This window comes from Schistocerca americana, chromosome 1 (genome assembly GCF_021461395.2).
Source record: "Schistocerca americana isolate TAMUIC-IGC-003095 chromosome 1, iqSchAmer2.1, whole genome shotgun sequence".
In the NCBI taxonomy this organism is placed as follows: domain Eukaryota; kingdom Metazoa; phylum Arthropoda; class Insecta; order Orthoptera; family Acrididae; genus Schistocerca; species Schistocerca americana.
In genome coordinates, this window is record NC_060119.1 from 207,376,583 (window position 1) to 207,397,570 (window position 20,988).

At 39.1% G+C, this 20,988-nt stretch overlaps 1 protein-coding gene across 1 annotated transcript in view; it reads left to right on the top strand.

Moving 5' to 3' along the window:
- Positions 1-7,024: 7,024 nt before the first annotated feature.
- LOC124622058 overlaps positions 7,025-20,988 on the top strand; it is a 37,434-nt gene continuing 23,470 nt past the window's right edge. The window contains exon 1 of the mRNA XM_047147629.1: positions 7,025-7,296. Coding sequence (XP_047003585.1) covers positions 7,037-7,296 — 260 coding nt within the window. The 5' untranslated portion in view covers positions 7,025-7,036. The remainder of the gene's footprint in view (positions 7,297-20,988) is intronic.

The following is a 20,988-nucleotide window of genomic DNA, read 5'->3' on the forward strand; positions in this document are numbered from 1 at the left end:
TTGGTGAATAGCATTCTATTGATGCATTGATTGTACTTGTTCATAGTTAGCAAAACTATTATTCTACTCATTATTTTTCATAGTTAGTAATTATTATTTCATTGCCCATCCACATCATATTGTTACAAAGTTATTAATTGTAGCCCACATATACTTTGGAATCATCAAACCCAGAGCCAGTCCATTACAGTTTTATCTTATTCTCTTTTGTAAATTTATCCAACATGACATAAATTCCAAATGAACATCCCTAAAATTGACATCATCATTAACAGTATCCTCACCATCAACATCAGTAACAATTTTATCATTATCATCATAATAACTCAGTGTAACATATACTTCTCAGCAGCTTCAGTTCAACATCACCATTATAGTACATCAAAAAATCTTATCATGACATTATCATTATGTTCAAATAAAACCTCAGTACTACAGCTCAATCTTGAACACACCTAGTATTTTCAACAATCTTTAATTTGTTCACAAAGTAAAATTCTCTTACGCAATATAGATCACAAAATTTCATTACTAGTGTGGCCCGATAAGCATCCTCTTACAGAATTTTGTTAGTTGTTTAGTTTGATAAATAACCTCCTTCCTCTAATCAACCTCTGTTTTAAAGTGTTACTGAGATAATACATAAAATGTTCAATACTTATGGTATCTCAGCTAAAAAATTTCTAATTACAACAAAATTTTTAATGTTTCTGTTTTTCCATATTAATCATATTTTATTTTCTGCCTAGTCTTATCATATTACAGTAATGAACCAACAAACTTGTGCACCAGCTGAAAATTGTGTGTGATATCAGGTACCCTTTTTTAGAACCTATCTTAGCTAGAGAGCTAATTTTTTTACAGCTTATGCTCACATGTATTCTGTCAACACTGAAACAACAATATTGCATAATCTTATTTGATGAATTGGATTTTAATTTTTATCTGTATAAGCTACATTTTTGAAAAAAGTCTTCTTTTAATGTCTGTTAACTTTTAATTTTACAAGTAATGGAATAACACTCTTTCAGTACATGCACATTAGCTGTGTCATGACTCTCAGAAAATTTGATGGTTGTGTCTTCATTGGAAGTTGAGAAAAAGTACATTAAACTTGGAAGAAGAAAACATTCAAGTAATAGATGTCATATTTGAAACAACCCTGCTGTATAGCTGTGCCCTTCATCTTCATCATCAAATGCATCCCTAAGTTTTCTCACAATGCCTCTTCTGTTGTGCTTTTTTTACTAAATGTTTGAGAGAGGATCTGCATTATTGTAGTGCAGGCTGATCTAAGGCCACCAACCTCTTCATTTGCTTTTCATTAGACAGATCAATGGAGATTGGCTTCATTTCTTTCGTTACAGTGGCTGGTAAACAGTGATGATGATGATTGTAATTCTCCAATTGTATTTTCCCTATTATATTTACACCAGCAGTTCTCACCATCAGGATGTAGCCCATGACTATGACACTCAGTTTTAGAGGTCATGTGCAAAAATAGCACCCGTACAGCTGTACTCATCACTTCCACATTATCTTTATTTGGTCTGATATCTAGAGCAGGGGTCGACAAGTAATGTTACATGGGGGTTGAATACTTTCGAAAATTGTTATCAAGATCAAGAAGGAAAACCCCGTATTCCTTACTAGTTTTTTTATTTTTATTTTCATTCAAAAAAAAATATGAAAAACAGTAGATATTTCTTATTTTAATTTTCACTCACAAAATATGAAATATAATAGATAGGCATATTTGTATTAAAAAATCAAATTACATTTGCTGTCTTGAGTCAGTTTCTTAACGTTAGGTCCACATGGGGAGCAGCATATGCGAATAGTATCTTCAAGGTTGGGAGCCGCTAATCTTGAGCAATACTTGCTCTTCAAAAAATTCATTTTTAAAAATGAAATTTCACATATATATGTGGAGCCAAACATAGTAGCCCAGTATATGACTATTTTTTCTTTTTTTTTTTTTTGCAATTTTCATGTTTTTCTGGGACATGTTTATTCCAAAATTCTTCAGCAGATGCAGTTTTATACATTTGCAAGGAAATGTCTTCCTGCAAGTCTATTATCTCCATTCGGAGTACAAGCTTTAAAAGGCAGACCAACTTCATAGCCACATCCATCCATTCTGCTGCTGGAGAAACTTCAAAACGTGACTGACATAAATTTTAAGAATACTGAAATGTCTGTTTCAGAATTACATTTCTATTCAAAAATTGTTGACAAGTGAAAAAATTCTTGACTTGTAATGACTTTTTCAAAGATATCGAGCTTGCAACGGAAAGAAGAGACACTTTTATCAGATCACATATTAATCTCCCATTTCCTTGCAGCTCAGTACTGAGAGCATTTAAATGTTTCAGAACGCATTTCAAGAAATCCACAGCTAGTGTTCTGCATTTGTTTGCTAGGAACTCCAAAGGGTTTCTTGATTCTCATGAGTCCAACTTTTCTAAGGACATTATTTCTTGTTTTATTTGCCAAAAACGTTCAGTAACTTGACCTTTACTTATCCAATGAACATTGTTGTACTGCAGTAAGTCAAAATGCACTGAATCACACTCAGGAAGAAACTCTTTGAACTCTGTGCTGAAGAGCAGAATGAGATCTCATAAGGTTAATCAGCTTGATCAACCTGTCCATTATTTCTTTCAGAGTCACACTAAGTTTTCCACAATGAGCTGCTTGGTGAATTATGCACTAATAAGACAATACCCACCACATTCTTATCTCTAATTTTCTTTACTAGTCCTTATTCTTTGCTGGTCATCACTGGAGCCCTTCAGTTACAAGAGAGACAATGTTATCACAACTAATGTTTGATTTTGACACAAAGTCATAAAAAGTCTTGAATAAATTTTCTCCCTAAGTATGTTGTTAGCAGTTCTTCCCCTAAATTCTTTACCTCAATATCCAAAAATCGCACAAAAATGGACATTTTTTCCTTCATCAACAATGTTGCATGGTTCATCTAGTGCTATGGCACAACAAGGCACCATCTGCAGAAGTTTGAGAAAACTACATTTATTACCAGCAGCAAAAATTTTGGTTCTTCTGGTAGATCCACATAACAGTACACATTTTACAATCAATTGGATGGATTGGCAATTTACGTATGATATGAGATCAGATTTCTGCTTAATCTCCAAAATGAAGTGTACGCATACTTCACAATTAACTCTAAACTATGTTTTCAATTAAATATGTAAGATTATCATAAATTACTTTCATCAGTTTCAACTGGATCATACAAAATATTGATTAACAGCGAAAAGAAAGAACAAGTTAATTTGCAGGATTGTCTGTAGCTTGTATTTCAGCATGAATAGGAGGTAAATCTATTTCAATCAGAAAAATTATCTAATGGAAGTTAACTGAATTGGTCTTGTTTCTGAATAATTATGTCAGTCATTAGAGCCTCCAGGTTCCCCTGAGTGCAAGGAGACACTGGGGTGTACAACGCTTTCTCAGTACTGTCGATGCATTGTGGAACAGGCACTCGTAATGGATACTACAATACTCAACATCCATATTAGATTGTACTTGGCAACTCCAAAGGAGTGGAAAAAGGGAGAAATAAAAAGGCGTGGGTGCATTGATGGAACAGAAAGCTGTGTAGTACTGGAGTGGGAGCAAGGAAGGAGATAGGTGGGTGAAGGACAGGGATTGGCAAAGTTTGGGACCAGGGAGTTATGGAAACAAAGGATACACTGCAAAAGTGTTCAAATCTGCACAATTCAGAAGAGCTGGTGTTGGTAGCAAGCATCCAGATGGCACAAGATATGAAGCAGTCATTTAAGTGAAGCATGTTGTGTAGGGCAGCACATTCAGCAACTGGGTGGTCCAGTTGCTTCTTGGCCACAGTTTGTTAGTGCTCATTCACACAGACAGACAGCTTGTTGGTTGTCATGCGCATGTAGAACACAGCACAGTGGTTGCAGCTTAGCTTGTAGATAAAATGTCTGCTCTCACAGGTAGCCCTGCCTTTGAGGGGATAGGGGATGCTTGAGACTGGACTGGAATAGATGGTGGTGGGAGGATTTGGGGGCAGGTCTTTCATCTAGGTCTATTACAGGGATATGGGCCATGAGCCAAGGTGCTAGGGGCAGGGGTGGAGTAGAGATGTACAAGGATATTGTGCAGGTTGGGTGGGTGGCAGAGTATCACTGTGGGAGGAGTGGGAAGGTTAGTGGGTAGATTTTAATATTTTGGAAGATGACTAGTGACTTATAAGTAGCCCTGAAAGAGTTCCACTTCAAACACTATTAAAGACCTGTGTAATACCAACTTTTAAATGATTTTCTTGAAAGAAAAACACATGACTGTACAACATTTTTCCCTTTCTCTGGTGGCTAGGGGTGAAGGGTGGTGGAAGGCAGGCACAGCCCTTGCTTGCACATGGGTATTGGCACCATTGGGTGGTACTGTGTCACAAGAGGAGTGCTCCTTTGTAGCCGGATAATGGGAATGTGGGAGTTGGTAAGCGACTAGAGAGACAAGACACAGGAGATCTGTTTCTTTGCAAGGTTGGCAGGGTAGTTTCAGTCCGTGAAGCCTTAGTGAGACTCTTGGTATATCTGTAGAGGGACTGTTCATCACTACAAACGTGACTGCCATGGGTGGTTAGGCTGCATGGAAAGGGCTTCAAAATGGTTCTAATGGCTCTGAGCACTATGGGACTTAACTTCTGAGGTCATCAGTCCCCTGGAACTTAGAACTACTTAAACCTAACTAACCTAAGGACATCACACACATCCATGCCCGAGGCAGGATTCGAACCTGCGACCGTAGCGGTCGCGCGAAAGGACTTCTTGTCATGGGATAGGTGACAGCTGTCGAAGTGGAGGTATTGCTGGTGGTTGGCAGGTATGATATGAACTGATTTACTGATATAACCTGATACAGTCATCTAGGTGAAGGTCAACATCAAAGAATGTGGCTTGTTGGGCTGAGGAGGTCCAAGTGAAGTGAACAGGGAGAAGGTGTGAGGTCCTGGAGTAATGTGGATAGGGTCTCCTCACTATCGGTCCAGATCATGAAGGTTCATCACTGAATCTGAACAAAGGAGTTTAGGATTCTGAGTACTTAAGAATGATTCTTCTAGATGTCATTGGTGTACCACTTGTCACCATCTCTACAACAACCTCCAAATCTCTCCCACATCCCCTCATGGCTGATAAACCCCACCTCACAGACCTACTACATTTACCACCCCCTCAGAAACTTCCTCCCACCACCATACTGACCACACTGCCCAACACAATGTTCTTCACTTCAGTGACAGCTTCACAGCCTGTGCCATCTGGATCCTTGCTACGAACACCAACTTTTCTGAATTACGCAAGTGGGAGCTCACCCTGCAATATATCCTCTGTTCCCGTAACCCCCTGGCTCCAACCTTTGTTAGTCACAGTCCTTCACTCACCTATCACTTCCCTGCTTCCACTCCAGCACTACACAGCCTTCCATTCCACCTAAGAATCCACTACCTTTTTATTTCTCCCTTTCTCCACTCCATCTCCCCCCCCCCCTCCCACCCCCCCCCCCCCCCCCTCACCCTCCTCCCTGTCAAACCTCCTGACATCACCTAGCTGCGCTGTCATGTCCCCACCACATCCATGTATGCTCCCACAAAGAGTACTTTGCTGTTCCCCTTCCCTGCCCCAGTCTCCTACTTACCCTCACCAACCCAATTGTTTTTCCCATCATGTGAAGCGCAGTTGCTTGCAATCTGGTCTCAGCCACCAGAACCAGACGTGTCCGAAATCACCCCAATCCATGGGGTGACTTCAGACACTTTATTTCACTGCCTCAGATAAATATACCTACACGTACACTTTCTGGTTCTGGGATATTTTATTCGTTACGCATATACCCTACCACTTCCATAACAATCAATTTAATCTAACAATATACACGAAAGCTACACTCAAAATAACGACAAAACCATCAGAAACCACCCCGTTTGATGGCATGTGTTTATCAGTTGAGCTTGTGTGAATGTGTTCTTGTGTTGTCTGCTTTAGATGAAGGCCTTTTGGTCAAAAGCTCACTTGTTTAACAGTCTTTCTGTTGTGCCTGTCTGTGACTCAACATTCCCACTGTATCACGTTATACTTACACAAAAATGTATCACAAAGTATATCAAAAGATTGGATTGCCTTCTTCACTAAAGGGACTTTACATCCTATGCTGAATTGATGATTGTGTCACATTAAACAGCAAGGCCTGCCTCCTGGAGCTATTCTCCATTTCATACAACTCCCTTCTCCTTTTCGTTATCTGTTTTTATTAGGAATGTACTGTAAAGACAACATGTTAAGTTGCAGATAGTCACAATTAAAAGACACTTGTGTCCATCTGCAACTTAATATGTCTGCTTCACCTCAACTGCCAATCTGTCTTTTCCTATATTGTTGAAGTTTCTATGTGTAGTTTCCATTGTATGTCATTATTATTATTATTATCATTATTATTTTTGTTTTTCTATTATTCTTATTCATCTTTGTTGTCCTGCCCTTCCTCTCTCTCTTCCCTTGGTTTTCTCCCAATATCACTTTTCTCCTAATTCTTAGTTCCAGTATTGTAGGAATTTCATTTTTCTTCTACTTATATCATTTGTACTTCTCTATCCATCATCATCTCTGGGTGAAGCTGCCACAGTGTTTTCTATTTCACTATCTTTGATGTCCTACTCTCTGATACCACCTCCATTATCTTTTTCTTGCGTCATCCTCACATCAGTTGGGCCCCTCTCATCATGGGGTCTGAGTAACCTACCCTTCCTTTTTAGCCTTCCACAGCTTGTATCTCTTTGTTCCTTGATGAAAGAACAAATAGCTCAAAATGCTAAGAAAATTTTAATTCCAAAAAGAAACACAATTTTGCTTCTAAGTAATATTCATCACATTCATCTCATTCAAAAATGTAGTTACCTTATTGATAAATTACATTACAATTAAGCTGAGGAAACTGATACTTATTTTCTCAGATTTCTGAAGCTGGAAGCATATTCATCGAATATATGAGACATCTGCATCAATGCATTGCAAAAAGACTTGCTGTATCTCCCTGTCAAGAATTAGCAGATGAACAGAATTTACGTCTTACATGGATCCGAAATGCCAAAACTAAAGCAGTTAAGTCAGTATTACTGGATAAACTTGAGATTCAGAGGAATGAAGGTAATGCACAGCTTGCTCAGAGGGATGTTGCAATTAAAAAAAATGAGGAACTGATTGAAAAGATGAAGAAATGTAGCAAAGATGATATCAAGAAAAGAATGTAAGTTTAATTTAGCAGATCCTTTTTGGTTCCTTAAAACATACTATTAGCAAAATCTTTAACTAACAATTCTTGCTTTATATAAATGACATAAAAAATCCTAATATTTCTACCAAAATAATGTTGTTCGCAGATGACACTAGCATAATTATAAGTGATGATAAAAAAATCATTAACTACCACAACTGATACAGTCCTGAAATATATTCAACATTGGTTTAATGCTAATGAGTTAACACTTAATCTAAGTAAAACAAATTATATACAGTATGGCAAAGCAACTCAAGATATGGACCTCCAGTTAAAACTAATGGATAAGAAGATAGAGAGTGTACAATCCACAAAGTTTTTGGGAATGCACATTGATCAAAACTTAAGCTGGAAAGACCATCTCAAGTACTTATCCCAAAGGCTCAATTCGGCATGTTTTGCATTGAGGATATTATCTAGAGTATGCAGCACAGACTGTACTAGACTAGTGTATTTTGCTTACTTTCAGTCCATCGTGTCTTACGGCATAGTGTTCTGGGGTAAAACTAAATCAAGCTTAACAGATATCTTCAAATTTCAGAAAAGAGCAATACGAATCATAACACGTAACTCTCCAAGAACTCATTGTAGGCCCCTTTTCAAAGAACTGCAAATACTCACAATACCATCACTGTATATTTTTAAAAGCATTCTATGTACAAGAGCACATATGAAAAATCTATGTACAAATGAGGACTGCCATAATTATAATACTAGAACTTGTAAGAATTTGTATGTAGAAAGGGTAAGGACAACACAAACCCAAAAGCATGTAAGTTAATTTGGAATAAAAGTCTACAATGCTCTGCCAGTGTACATGAAGGCAATAATAGATGAAGTAAAATTTAAGACTGAGCTTAAAAATTACCTTTTAAGCAAAACTTTCTATGATGTAGATGAGTACTTTGATTGTGTGTAAATTTATTGCCAAAAAATTTAATTTATATGTCTAAATTTGTACTTTTAAAAAAATGCCTTGAAAGTGATATTCCATTATTATGTCTGTAGTACTTGTACTAGTATGATAACTTTGTTGTGACAATTCCTACATCATGTAAATGATATACAGGAAGATAATAAAATGAAAATGAAAATGAAAATGAAATAGCTCAAAGAATGTTCTACCGTAATTTGAGCCGTGTGTTTGTAGAAGTTAAGTAATTCTTGGCTTCTTAATCTGTTTCTCCTGTGCATAAGGAAATATTATTGAATCGAATGAAAAGTAGAATATGTCACTTTAGAAAATACATAACTTTTGCTTGTTATACAACTGTATGACCATAAGTAATGAAGAATGACTGAAACTTGCATAATAACAGAAGTTATTCCATGCTAAATTGAACAAGTTGGTTTAAAAAGAGATTTATATTTTTATTAGAAATCTTTATTAAGGAACAAATAATGGGAAGCAATCCCCTGAACAGGGTGCTGGAGGATGTTCTCGTTGTATTACACACTTTTGGAATTGGGAACACTTAATCTTGGCTACATGAGTTTCTCAAAAAATGATATTGTATGACATTGTGGCATGAAATTAGGTAAATTATGCTAACTTTTTTATGTCCCTTACACCTGAAACATACTATAACATTAAAGAGGTGGGCATGAACACCACACCTGTAAATTGTGGTACAAAATGTGAAACTGTAAGGCTACATTTAAAGGGCTGATTTTATTTGTGCATGTGAGTGAAATCATGGGGCTTTGTTATAACTGTTCAGTGGAGCAGGTAGTTATGAAATGCCAGGAGTTGGTGAAGAACTGAGTTACTGATAGGTTTCCTCCCACAGTAAGTGGTAGATAACAGTAAGAATGAGTTTCTGTCTGCCTTGTGGTTACACAAAGTATGTACTGAATAGCATATTCCAGAAATATGAACTTGATGAACCATTTATGCCATGTTCAACCTATTTAACCCAAAAATGTGTCTCTGAGAGATAAGTAAAGTAATGTAATCCACTTAATTGTTCAACAAAAAATAATTAGAGCTGCATTGTAGACCTGCATCACTGCAAGTATTCAGAGGTGGAGAGGCTTGCACATGATAGGCTGATGTGAAGAGCTTGTTATGTAAATGTCTTCCTTTGATATATGTATTCTGGATAGCTGGAAGTGCTTGTAGGTGCTTGCCACAAAGTTACTGAACTGTGTGTGTTATATCATATTCTTAGTTTCAGACATATTGAGATGTTGAAATTGTGCTGTGTAAGAATGATGAGAATAAGATGCTCTATGTGAAAGATAAAAGTGGTGCAACAAGTTATTTCATGTACATGTCCTGCTACAAACAGAAATATATCATTCTAATTGTTGAGCCAACAAAGACATTGAAATATATCAACTAAAGAAAATAAGTTAAGTAATGAAATTACAAAATTAATTCTTATCACAATATTTATTTTAGAAACAATTCAACCTTTCCTCAATTTGTTCTCAGTTGCAGAACACATTACGCAAACAAATGCAAAGAAACAGTTTGCGAGGTTTGTTATAAAATTATAATTTGACTGAGTATGAAATATAATTTGATGGAATATGAATGTGTGGGCATCAGCAGTGATGTAAATAAATATAAATATATACTGAAATGATATGTTGCAGGAACATAATTGATAAAAATAAGAGTACTGTTTCTGGGACTGGAAAATTGAACAAATACATTTTAATAAATATCTTGTTTCCTGGTGATAGCATTAACCAAGGAAATGATTCTGGTGACAGGAGCAATGCATATGGTCTTACTTTATTTATTTTATGGTTAAGTGTGACAAAAAAAGTTTAGGGAAATTGGCTCCAAATTGGAAACAGAATGGCTTGAGTGGTTTCAATTGTATGAAGCTCACATCATTGCTCCCAAAGTATCAGGTACCTGAAACTACATTACTTTTTGTCAATGGTAGGGAGTGCAGTCTTTTGCCTTATTCAGAAATTGTTCCCTGATGTCACTCCGAGTGAACTTTACTATGATCAGATTGTAGCTTCTCTAATTACGTATTATGACTAACAAGTGAATGTGGTGGCAGCTAGGTACCAATTCTTTTGTTGCAAGAAAAGGTCAGAACAGTTTCTAACAGATTTGCAGGGTATGACGAGGAAATGCAAATTCAAATGTGCTTGTGGTGCTTTATATTCAGCTGTTAAGTTATGTGATGCAATCGTGTACAATGTAACTGATTTCAAACTTAAAAAACAGATTTTGAAACAGTCAGATCCATAATTTAATCACATATTGCCAATTCTAGATCAGTATGGTGCAGGTGCCAAAGCGGCTGAAAAATTTTAGCAGCCACCAATCTGTCAGGTTGAGTCATCCCTTGCTCATGACTGGCCCAGTAGGCAGCAACAGTATGCGTGCGCCAAGCCGCATAAACAGTTCTCTAAACAGGTGGCTACATCACTGAATACAGTTAAGTGATGCCCTAGGTGCTATTCATGGTACAAATGCCAAGATTTCCTGTCCACACAAGCACAGTGTTACACTTGTGGCAGGAAAGTTCATGTACACTCCATATGTTTGCAACGGAACAAACATAAGGTTTCTGTCCACTCACAAAAATCTAGTCACAAGGCCCATGTAATCAATGCAGTGTATTCAAAGCCTGCTGTGAGCATTTGGAAAACTAGCTATCAAACAGTTTCTTCGGTGATACGCCAGTCCAACAAACTTTTTGTTCATTTGCATCTTAGTGGAAAACCTGTGAAATTTCAGTTGGACATGAGTGCCTCTGTTACATTGCTGAATCATAACACATATGAACTGATAGGCTTACCATTCCTGTCTAAAATTAGCACACACCTGATGGCTTATAATTAACAAGACATACCCATTCTCAGAAAATGTACTTTGTCTGCCACTGTGCTACAATCGTGATTGTCAGAACATATTTGGCCTTGATTCATTTGATTTGTTTGGGTTTCAAATCCAGGACAATGTGTTGTCAGTGACTGAATGCCAAAGAAAGTGTAGCTAGATTGCTGAAAGAATCTCCTGAACTCTTTTCTGGAGGTTTAGGTAAAGCTAACAATTTTGTTGCACATATTACTATGAAAGATAGTACCAGCTGAAATTTTGCTGGGCCAGAACTGTTCCCTTTGCATTATGAGATAATGTGCCCGCTGAACTTAAAGAATTGAAACAAATACTAACAAAGAGATAGAGGGGCTGGCCAGTACTTACCTCAGCTCAGTACAGCCGATAGATACACATAAAACAGAACTGAAAATTTACATTCCTAGCTTTCGGAACTTTGTTCCTTCATCAGGGAGGAGAGAGGGGAAAAAAGGGAAGAAGGGAAAGTGGATTCAGTTACTCACAACCCAGGTTATGAAGCAACAGGGAAAGGTAAACAGGGAGGGTAGCAAGGATGGAGGCATGGTTGTCAGAGGGAAGCCAAAGATATTCTACTGTTAAGTACTGTGCCAGCTTCAAACCAAAGAGGATGCATACAGAAGTAAAGAGGAATATAGTATAAAGATAAACACAGCTATGTAGGATGAAAAGATGCGTGAATGGCTAAAGAGGAAAGGGAAAGAGGAGAAGACTGAAGAGTGAATGGGAGTGAGGTTGTTTAACGTAGGTTCAGTCCAGGGGGATGGCGGGATGAAAGGATGTGTTGGAGTGCAAGTTCCCATCTCCGCAGTTCAGAGGAACTGGTGTTGGGTGGGAGAAGCCAAATGGCACATACGGTGTAGCAGGTTCCTAGGTCCCTAGAATTATGCTGGAGGGCATGCTCTGCTACTGGGTATTGGGCATCTCCTAGACGGACAGTTCGTCTGTGTCCGTTCATGCGCTCAGCCAGTTTGGTTGTTGTCATGCCGATGTAAAAGGCTGTGCAGTGCAGGCATGTCAGTTGATAAATGACATGTGTAGTTTCACACGTAGCCCTGCCTTGAATTGTGTATGTTTTACCAGTAGTGGGGCTGGAGTAGGTGGTTGTGGGGGGATGCATGGGGCAGGTTTTGCAGCGGGGTCGGTTACAGGGGTAGGAACCGCTGGGTAGAGAAGGTAGTCTGGGAATATTGTAGGGTTTAACAAGGATGTTACGGAGGTTAGGGGGGCGACGAAAGGCAACTCTGGGTGGTGTGGGGAGAATTTTGTCAAGGGATGATCTCATTTCAGGGGTTGACTTGAGAAAGTCATATCCCTGGCGGAGTAATTTGTTGATGTTTTCGAGGCCAGGATAATATTGGGTGACAAGGGGGATGCTTCTGTGTGGTCTGGGGGTAGGAACATTGTTGTTGGATGGGGAGGAATGTATTGCTCGGGAAATCTGTTTGTGGACAAGGTCTGCAGGATAGTTGCGGGAGAGGAAAGCACTGGTCAGGTTATTGGTGTAGTTGTTGAGGGATTGGTCACTGCAGCAGATACGTTTGCCACGAATACCTAGGCTGTAGGGAAGGGAGCGTTTGATGTGGAAAGGATGGCAGCTATCAAAGTGAAGGTACTGTTGTTTGTTTGTGGGTTTGATATGGACAGAGGTGTGGATGTGAGCTTCAACAAGATGAAGGTCAACATCCAGGAAGGTGGCTTGGGTTTTGGAGAAGGACCAGGTGAAATTCAGATTCGAAAAGGAGTTGAGGTTATGGAGGAAATTAAGGAGTGTTTCTTCACCATGAGTCCAGACCACAAAGATGTCATCTATAAACCTATACCAGGCCAGGGGAAGCAGCTGTTGGGTCTTCAGGAAAGCCTCCTCCATGCGGCCCATGAAGAGGTTGGCATAGGAGGGAGCCATCCTGGTTCCCATGGCCGTTCCCCTGATTTGTTTATAGGTCTGGCCTTCAAAAGTGAAGTAATTATGGGTGAGGATGAAGTTGGTAAGTGTGATAAGGAACGAGGTTTTTGGAAGATCTTCGGGTGGGCGTTGGGAGAGGTAGTGCTCAAGGGCAGAGAGACCATGGGTATGTGGGATGTTTGTGTAAAGGGATGTAGCATCTATGGTGACAAGAAAGGTTTCAGGTGGGAGAGGAGTGGGAATGGATTTGAGGCGTTCTGGGAAGTGGTTTGTGTCTTTGATGTAGGATGGGAGTCTGCGGGTGATAGGTTGTAGGTGCTGGTCTACCAGAGCTGAGATACGTTCGGTTGGGGATTTGAAGCCTGCTACAATGGGACGGCCAGGATGGTTCTCTTTGTGGATTTTGGGTAATAGGTAGAAGGTAGGGGTACGTGGCTCAGGTGGAGTGAGTAAGTCTATGGAAGCCGTTGTGAGCCATTCACGCATCTTTTCATCCTACATAGCTGTGTTTATCTTTATACTATATTCCTCTTTACTTCTGTATGCATCCTCTTTGGTTTGAAGCTGGCACAGTACTTAACAGTAGAATATCTTTGGCTTCCCTCTGACAACCATGCCTCCATCCTTGCTACCCTCCCCGTTTACCTTTCCCTGTTGCTTCATAACCTGGGTTGTGAGTAACTGAATCCACTTTCCCTTCTTCCCTTTTTTCCCCTCTCTCCTCCCTGATGAAGGAACAAAGTTCCGAAAGCTAGGAATGTAAATTTTCAGTTCTGTTTTATGTGTACCTATCGGCTGTACTGAGCTGAGGTAAGTACTGGCCAGCCCCTCTATCTCTTTGTTAGTATTTGTTTCACATCTTATATGAGATTTTCCATTAATCATTTAGAACTTAAAGAATTCCAAGATAGTGGAGCTATTGTGCCCATACAAGCTAGTCAATGGGCAAGTCCACTGGTTTTGCTCCCCAAACCTTCAGGTCGCATTCGCCTCTGTGTTGACTTTTAAGTCTACTGTCAATCCACAAACTGTGATTGATACTTATCCATTGGCATGCCCAGAGGACGTCATGGACAGATTAGGCAGTGGTTGCTACTTTTCAAAAACTGCTTTGCATGATGAATATCTACAAATACCACTAGATGAAAAACCGTGTGTGTTGTGAACACTCATTTAGGCTTGTTTAAATATTTGTGTTTGCCTTTTGTTTGGCAGTGCTTCTGCACCCTCCATTTTCCAATGGTATTGGGAACAGCTGACGCTCAAGTACCAAACTGTTCAAACTATTTGGATGGTATTGTCATATCAGGTCATAACCTGAAGAACACATTGCAAATTTGCATGCTTTGCTTCAAGTGTTATCTGATGCAGGACTAAAGTGTAGACTGGACAAGGATGATTTTTTTTAATCCAAATTGCAGTATCTTGGTCATATCATAAACATTCAAGGTGTACGTCTTCTTCAGTAGCATTTGTTAGCCTCATGTGATCTGCCAGTTACTTGCAATGTCATAGAATTGCAGTCAGTCTTAGGTTCACACCAAATACTACACAAATCGCAGCTCCATTGCATCACTTGCATCACAAGAATGTCCCCTTTGTTTAGACAGATGAGTACCAAGAAGCTTTTCAAAAATTAGAGATGCATTGCTCAGTGATCGATGCTTGGTTCACTTCGATCCTGACTAACAAGTTGAGTTGCAAGTTGATGCTTCCTCTTACAGAATCAGTGCAGTGCTTTCACACAGATTTGGTGATAAAGACAGGCCTACTGCTTTTGCATTAGAAGTGTTGTCCAAAGCTCAGAGTAACTATTCACAAATACAGAAAGAGGTGTTGGTTATTGTGTATGGTGTCACCAAACTCCACCACCATTTGTGTAACAGAAAATTCTACTTAGTAACGGATCACAAGCCTTTGCAATCCTTTTTTCATCTGATGAAGTCCATTCCTGTATGAATTGCCCAAAAATTGCTAAGATGGGCTGTGTTGTTGTCTCGGTACCAGTACGAGATTGTGTATTGTCCGGCACCTCAACATGGTAATGCGGATGCACTTTCACATCTTCCAATTGGCTCTGATACAGACTTTGATGCTTCTGCTGCATCTTTTGTCACATCGATGTTCACATTTCTGAATTGATTCAATCCTTTCCTCTGAACTATAGGAAAATTGCACAGGCCATGGAAGCTGATTCAGATTTGAATGTTTTATTCAAATACATTCGCACATCTTGGCCTCGCTCATTGCATAACATAAAGAACTCTGTAGTGTGCCAATACTTTGTATGTCAGCATAGCTTCACTATGCAGCGAGGTGTGATTCTTGTTCAAAATGACAGTGGACAGTCACGTGTGTTGATCCCCAAAGCCTTACAAAAGGAAGTGTTGCAGTTACTTCACCAACAACTCGGGGGGGGGGGGGGGGGGGGGGGGGGGCGATCATTTGTACATAACAGTTAGTGCATCAACACTGTACCTGGCAGGTTATGGACACTCAAATAGAATAGATGATGTCATGCAGGTGCAGAAAATCTGTCCACTCTGTCACAAAAATTCTCTGCTTGGCCTAAGTTGCAATCACCATGGCAATGTGTGCTCATAGACGTTGTGGGACCTTTTGCTGTGCCAATGAACTCAAAAATGTCACATTGCACAGTTCAGGTGATGTCCTCTTCTTTTTGCATCGAAGGTTTGCCTGAAGTCATAGTGTCAGACAATGGCCCTCAGTTCACGTCAAATCAATCTGAAACCCTCCATGAACACAATGGCATACAGCACGTAACTAGTGCACTGTTTCATCCACAGCCCAACGGTGATACCAAACTTCTTGTCAGGACCTTCAAGCAGCAGATGTCCAAACTTTGCACTGCACACACCATGGATCAAGCATTTGCATCCACAAGATGGACCATTGCCGGTGGAATTGCCCATGGCTGCTGCCATCAGACACTGCTCCACCTGCTCCACCCTCCTCAGCATCTGTCACCGAAAAAAGGCAGCAAGTATCACTTTGTGCCACATGGTATTGTGTTTTTCAGGGTTTATAGTGGCATCAGATGGTGGGTGTGAGGCGAGATCCGTCGTCGACTTGGCGCATGCATCTACCTCATTTCAGGCCCAGATGGACTGCAGTGCTGACATCACAATCAATTACATCACTGTCATGTGCACAGTGGTCCCTCTGCATCTCTTCCCCAGATTCATGGATCTCAATGTCATCATGGTCACAGCAGCTGCCAGAGGTTGTCATGACAACAACGTGGCATGACCACATAGAGACAGAGCCTTTGCCTCCTCTCATCCTACCAATGGAGCTGGACCTGCCCATGCCGCAGCAGCTGATGCCTTCTACATCTTAGTATGTGGCTCAGGAGGTGGATGCATACCCTTATGGGCATTTTTCAGGGGACATTTCCACCAGAGTGAAGACCGGATGGCCTGGTACGATTGGTAGACTGACATCCCATGCAGTCACAGCTTCCAGTCCATCAGTGTGTCCACACTCCTGCTCCCCCCACCCCCTCACTCCATTGTCATGCTCCATATATGGTGACAGTGGGCGGCTGTGTGAAGAAGTCAGCCAATTGCACACTGACTGACCTCCCTTGAGGACTACAACACAACAGCAGCGGCCCCTAGGTGAAGAGGACATAAGTGCCATGCCCGACTGGTGGCAGCCCACTTTGATAGCAGCTTCAACATTAGCCACTTTGTTAGCCAACACATCATAGCCTCTAGCATTAGCAATGCATTGTTGGCATGAAATTACGAATGTCCTGGAATTTTTTGTAAGTGAACAGCGGGTACTGCATCAAAAACTTGGACAGTTGCAGCTGTTTTCGCTATAAAATTTGCCCATATCAAGTAATAAATTGATTTATTATTAATTTTTAAAGCAGCACCATAGTTTTATAAACACCTTGTAGAATGAAGAAGTGAAAAAATTCTTATTATTCCTGAGAGAAAAACACATAACAGGTGGTTAGATTCCAACTTGCTATGTCTCAAAGTGGTATAAGTTTGGAGTCAGCAGCAGCACATTGAGAGATATAGCATTCACTGGCTGCAAACCTGTATTTGAAAAGGTAATATCAACACTGACAAGTGGCCACTTCTTCACATCTTCCCTCCATCATTCCTTCAATAAAAGTAGTGAACCATGATGAATGGTGAAGCAGGTGAAGCTAAACAATGTTATTACAACTAGCAGTGACTTTTTTGAGTTTGTTCCTTGTCTCTGTTGTCTGGACTCACATTCAGAAAGATGATGGTTCAATTCCTGTCTGACCATCCAGATCTAGGTTTTCCACAACCTCCCTTAAGGTAAATGCCGAGATGATCTACTTTATTCATTGATTTATTTAGCCATCCATGGACATTTGAAAATGTATGGATGTTGTCAGTTTGTGTACATTCATATATTTATACAGTTTGTTGCTACATGTAGTTAAACATTGTGACATATAAGTTATTTACAATCATGTTTGCTCCTGATCATAACATTACATATAGTTAAATATTGTTAAACAAAAGTTATTTACAATCATTTTGTACAAAGGAATTCTCTTATAGGGTAAAAGCAGTGTTCCAGCAAAAACAATTTAAGATTTTTCCTAAAGTGGTACATGTTATCTGTTTCTTTTACTTTCTGTGGCAGTTAATTATACAGTTTTACACCTTCATATAAGAAGCTATTTTGAGTCTTATGTTTATTCTTCCTGTCTAGGTGAAGACAGTGACTCTTTCTTGTACTACAGTTATGAAAACTGCTATTTGTGCTATAATTTTCTATATTTTTCTTGATGTACACTATGGTTTGGAATATAAATTCACAAGGAACAGTTAGAATTTTTAATTTTGAAAAGTTCTCTGCAGTGGGTCCGCTTACTGCTTTTCGTTATAATTCTTACTCTCTCTTTTGCATTTTAAATACTGTTTGTAAATTCTCAGCACTGTTTCTCCAGAAAATAATACCATAACTGATTACTGAATGATCATAACTAAAGTATACAGTTCTCAAACATTCATTACTACATGCAGGTACAAGGACTCTTAAATGCATAACATGTTATGGATAGCTTTTTCGAGAGTTTCACAGCATGTTCATTCCACTTCATTTGGCTGTCAATGTGCAACCCTAAGAATTTTGTTGTAGGTACATCATCTATGGAGATGTTATCTAGTTTTAAATTTAAGGGACTCTGTTTTCTGTTCATTCTAAAGCATATTGTATTTGTTTTCTTTATGTTGAGAGTTACTTTGTTTTCTGGGGCCATTTGTGAACATCCCTCAGCACTTCAGTAGAATTTTCCATCATTTGTGCTGATGTCTTACTGGTGATTACTATGTTGCTGTCATCAGCAAACAATATCTTCTCTCCATATCTGATATGTTGTCGGAAATCAATTATATACACCAGAAACAATACTGGGCCCAGTACACTTCCTTGAGAGACCCCAATATTTATATATTGTGGATCAGATATATGTTTCCCAATGTACGTTGATCCACGGGAGACGTGTGATCTCTACTGACTGTACTCTGTTTTCTAGATATGAAGGAAACCATTTGAGAACCACTCCTCTTACTCCTAGTGCCTCTAACTTATGTGACAGCTTCTGGTGGTCAATTGTATCAAATGCCTTAGACAGATATAGTAAAGGCCAGTTACTTAGCTGTTCTCATCTAGTGCTTCTAAAACAGTTTTTGTAAATTGTGCTATTGCAGATTCTGTACCTCTACCAGGCCTGAAACCATGCTACTCATTGCAGAGGAGGTTGAATTTACTTAGATAGCTCATAAGCCTGTTTTTCATTATTGTTTCTATTACTTTGGAAAAGCATGACAATAGGGCTGTTGGTCTGTAGTTCTCAACGTTTTCTACATCACCTTTCTTGTGAACTGGTAAAATTTTGGCATGCTTCAGATAGTCAGGAAAGCAACCAGTTTTGAAGGATTCATTTATGATTTCTCTTAGTGGAGCTTTGATACCATTTATGGATTTTTTCAGCACACACATTGGGATTTCATCTAAACCTGCCAAGTTTTTGTTCTTTAATTGCCTTACAACATTGCATACTTCCTCCTCAGTAGTTGGAAACAATACCATTGAATTTGGTATGTGCTTCTGTATTGGTTGATTAGCACTTTTTGGAAATTTTTTCTATAACTTCATTGCAATGCTGCTAAAGTAGGTACTCACATAATTTGCTAATTCTTTCGGGTTACCTTCTAAGTTTTTCTTGTTCTTGATTTGTGTGTTTGTACCTCTCTGCTTCACAGTTCCTGTTTCTTGTTTCACTACAGCCCACGTAGTTTTATTTTTATTATTGGCTAAATTTATGAACCTATCGTTGGCTGATATTTTTGCAGGGTTGAGTACCTGCCTGTAGATCCTTTTGTAGTTTTTGTAGTAGTGCAAACAAACTGGATCACTATTGTCCTTTTTAATAGAGTTTAGGTCTTTACAAGTTTGAGCACATTTTCTAATTCCTTTAGTAATCCATTTATTGTTGGTGGGTGTTCCAATAGGAATTAATGCTTTGGAGAATGGTTCTTAAAATTTTAATTTAAACTCAGACATAAAATTAGAGAATTTGCTATTCACTTTAGTTTCTATAGTTACTCCTTCCCAACTTTCATGTGTTAACTTTAAGGAAAACTCTTGCAAAGTTGATGGAGTGTAGACTCTTTTATATTCATACAGTTTTGATTTTTCTTTTACACAAGCTTTTACTTTTATAATCTGACATAGATGGTCATACTTGCAAGGGTAAAGCCAATTTTCTTCCTCATCCTTCCCTAATATGAGCTTGCACTCCATCTCTAATGAGCTCATTGATGGAACATTGAACACTAGTTTTCTGTCCTTCCTTCTTCCCTTTCTCCTGCTCTACTCAACTCTTTTTTTTCAGATTCTGTCAGTCCATAGTTTCTTCAACTTCTCTGCCAACACTACATCTCAAAAGCTTAAAATCTTTCCTTTCTGACTTTCCTCAGCTTCCAACTATATGATGACTCATAGATAGGCACATTCACGTCAGACCCATGATCATCAACAATACCTGCACACTGACATCCCTTCCACATGAAAATGTTCCATCTACACAGTTTTGTCATCTGTGGATTACACATCTGCAGTTACAAGCAGTTGTTTACCCAGTGTGCTAAAGATGTTATTACAAGGAAAAAATCAATTACTGATAAAATTATTTAATTGGATTGATAAAAAATCTACTCACGAAGCAGCGGCAGAACATACACATAAAAAGACTGTTGTGATTGGCAAGCTTTCGGAGCCAATGGCTCCTTCAGGCAGAAGGCTTGAAGGAGAACGAGGAAGGGTGAAGGAAAAGGACTGGAGAGGTTTAGGATAAGGTGTAGGGCTGAAAGTGAGGCCCTTAGATAATACAAATAATTCAGGAGGAGAGAGTGCTTTAGACGAGAGGTTAAGGACACTGTACTGTTGTGACTGGTTCTTGGATTATGGGTTATTCTTGGTCTGGGAGGCAGTGGTGAAGCCAGTCTCTCCGAAAGCCTGCCAGTCACAACAGTCATTTATGTGTGTTTTCTGCCACTGCTTGGTGAGTATATTTTTTATCTATCCAATTAAAAAATTTTATTGCAGTTTTCAGCAACAGGCATTACCCTTAAATCTGATCAAAAAAAAGATTTCCCTGTACTGTATCCTTCCATGCTATTAATACACTAACCACATCCTTTAACAACATACAGACAAGCAGATTCCTTATTAAGCAATATCACCCCAAACTTGAACAGCTGAATCACTTTTCACTTCAGAGCTTTGAAAACCTTTCAATACATCCAACACTGATAAACATCATCCACAAACTCCTTCCACCTCTTGCAAAATTATATTAGTCTTACACAACTTAACTGTCTTGCTACAAGGATCATGTGGAGGG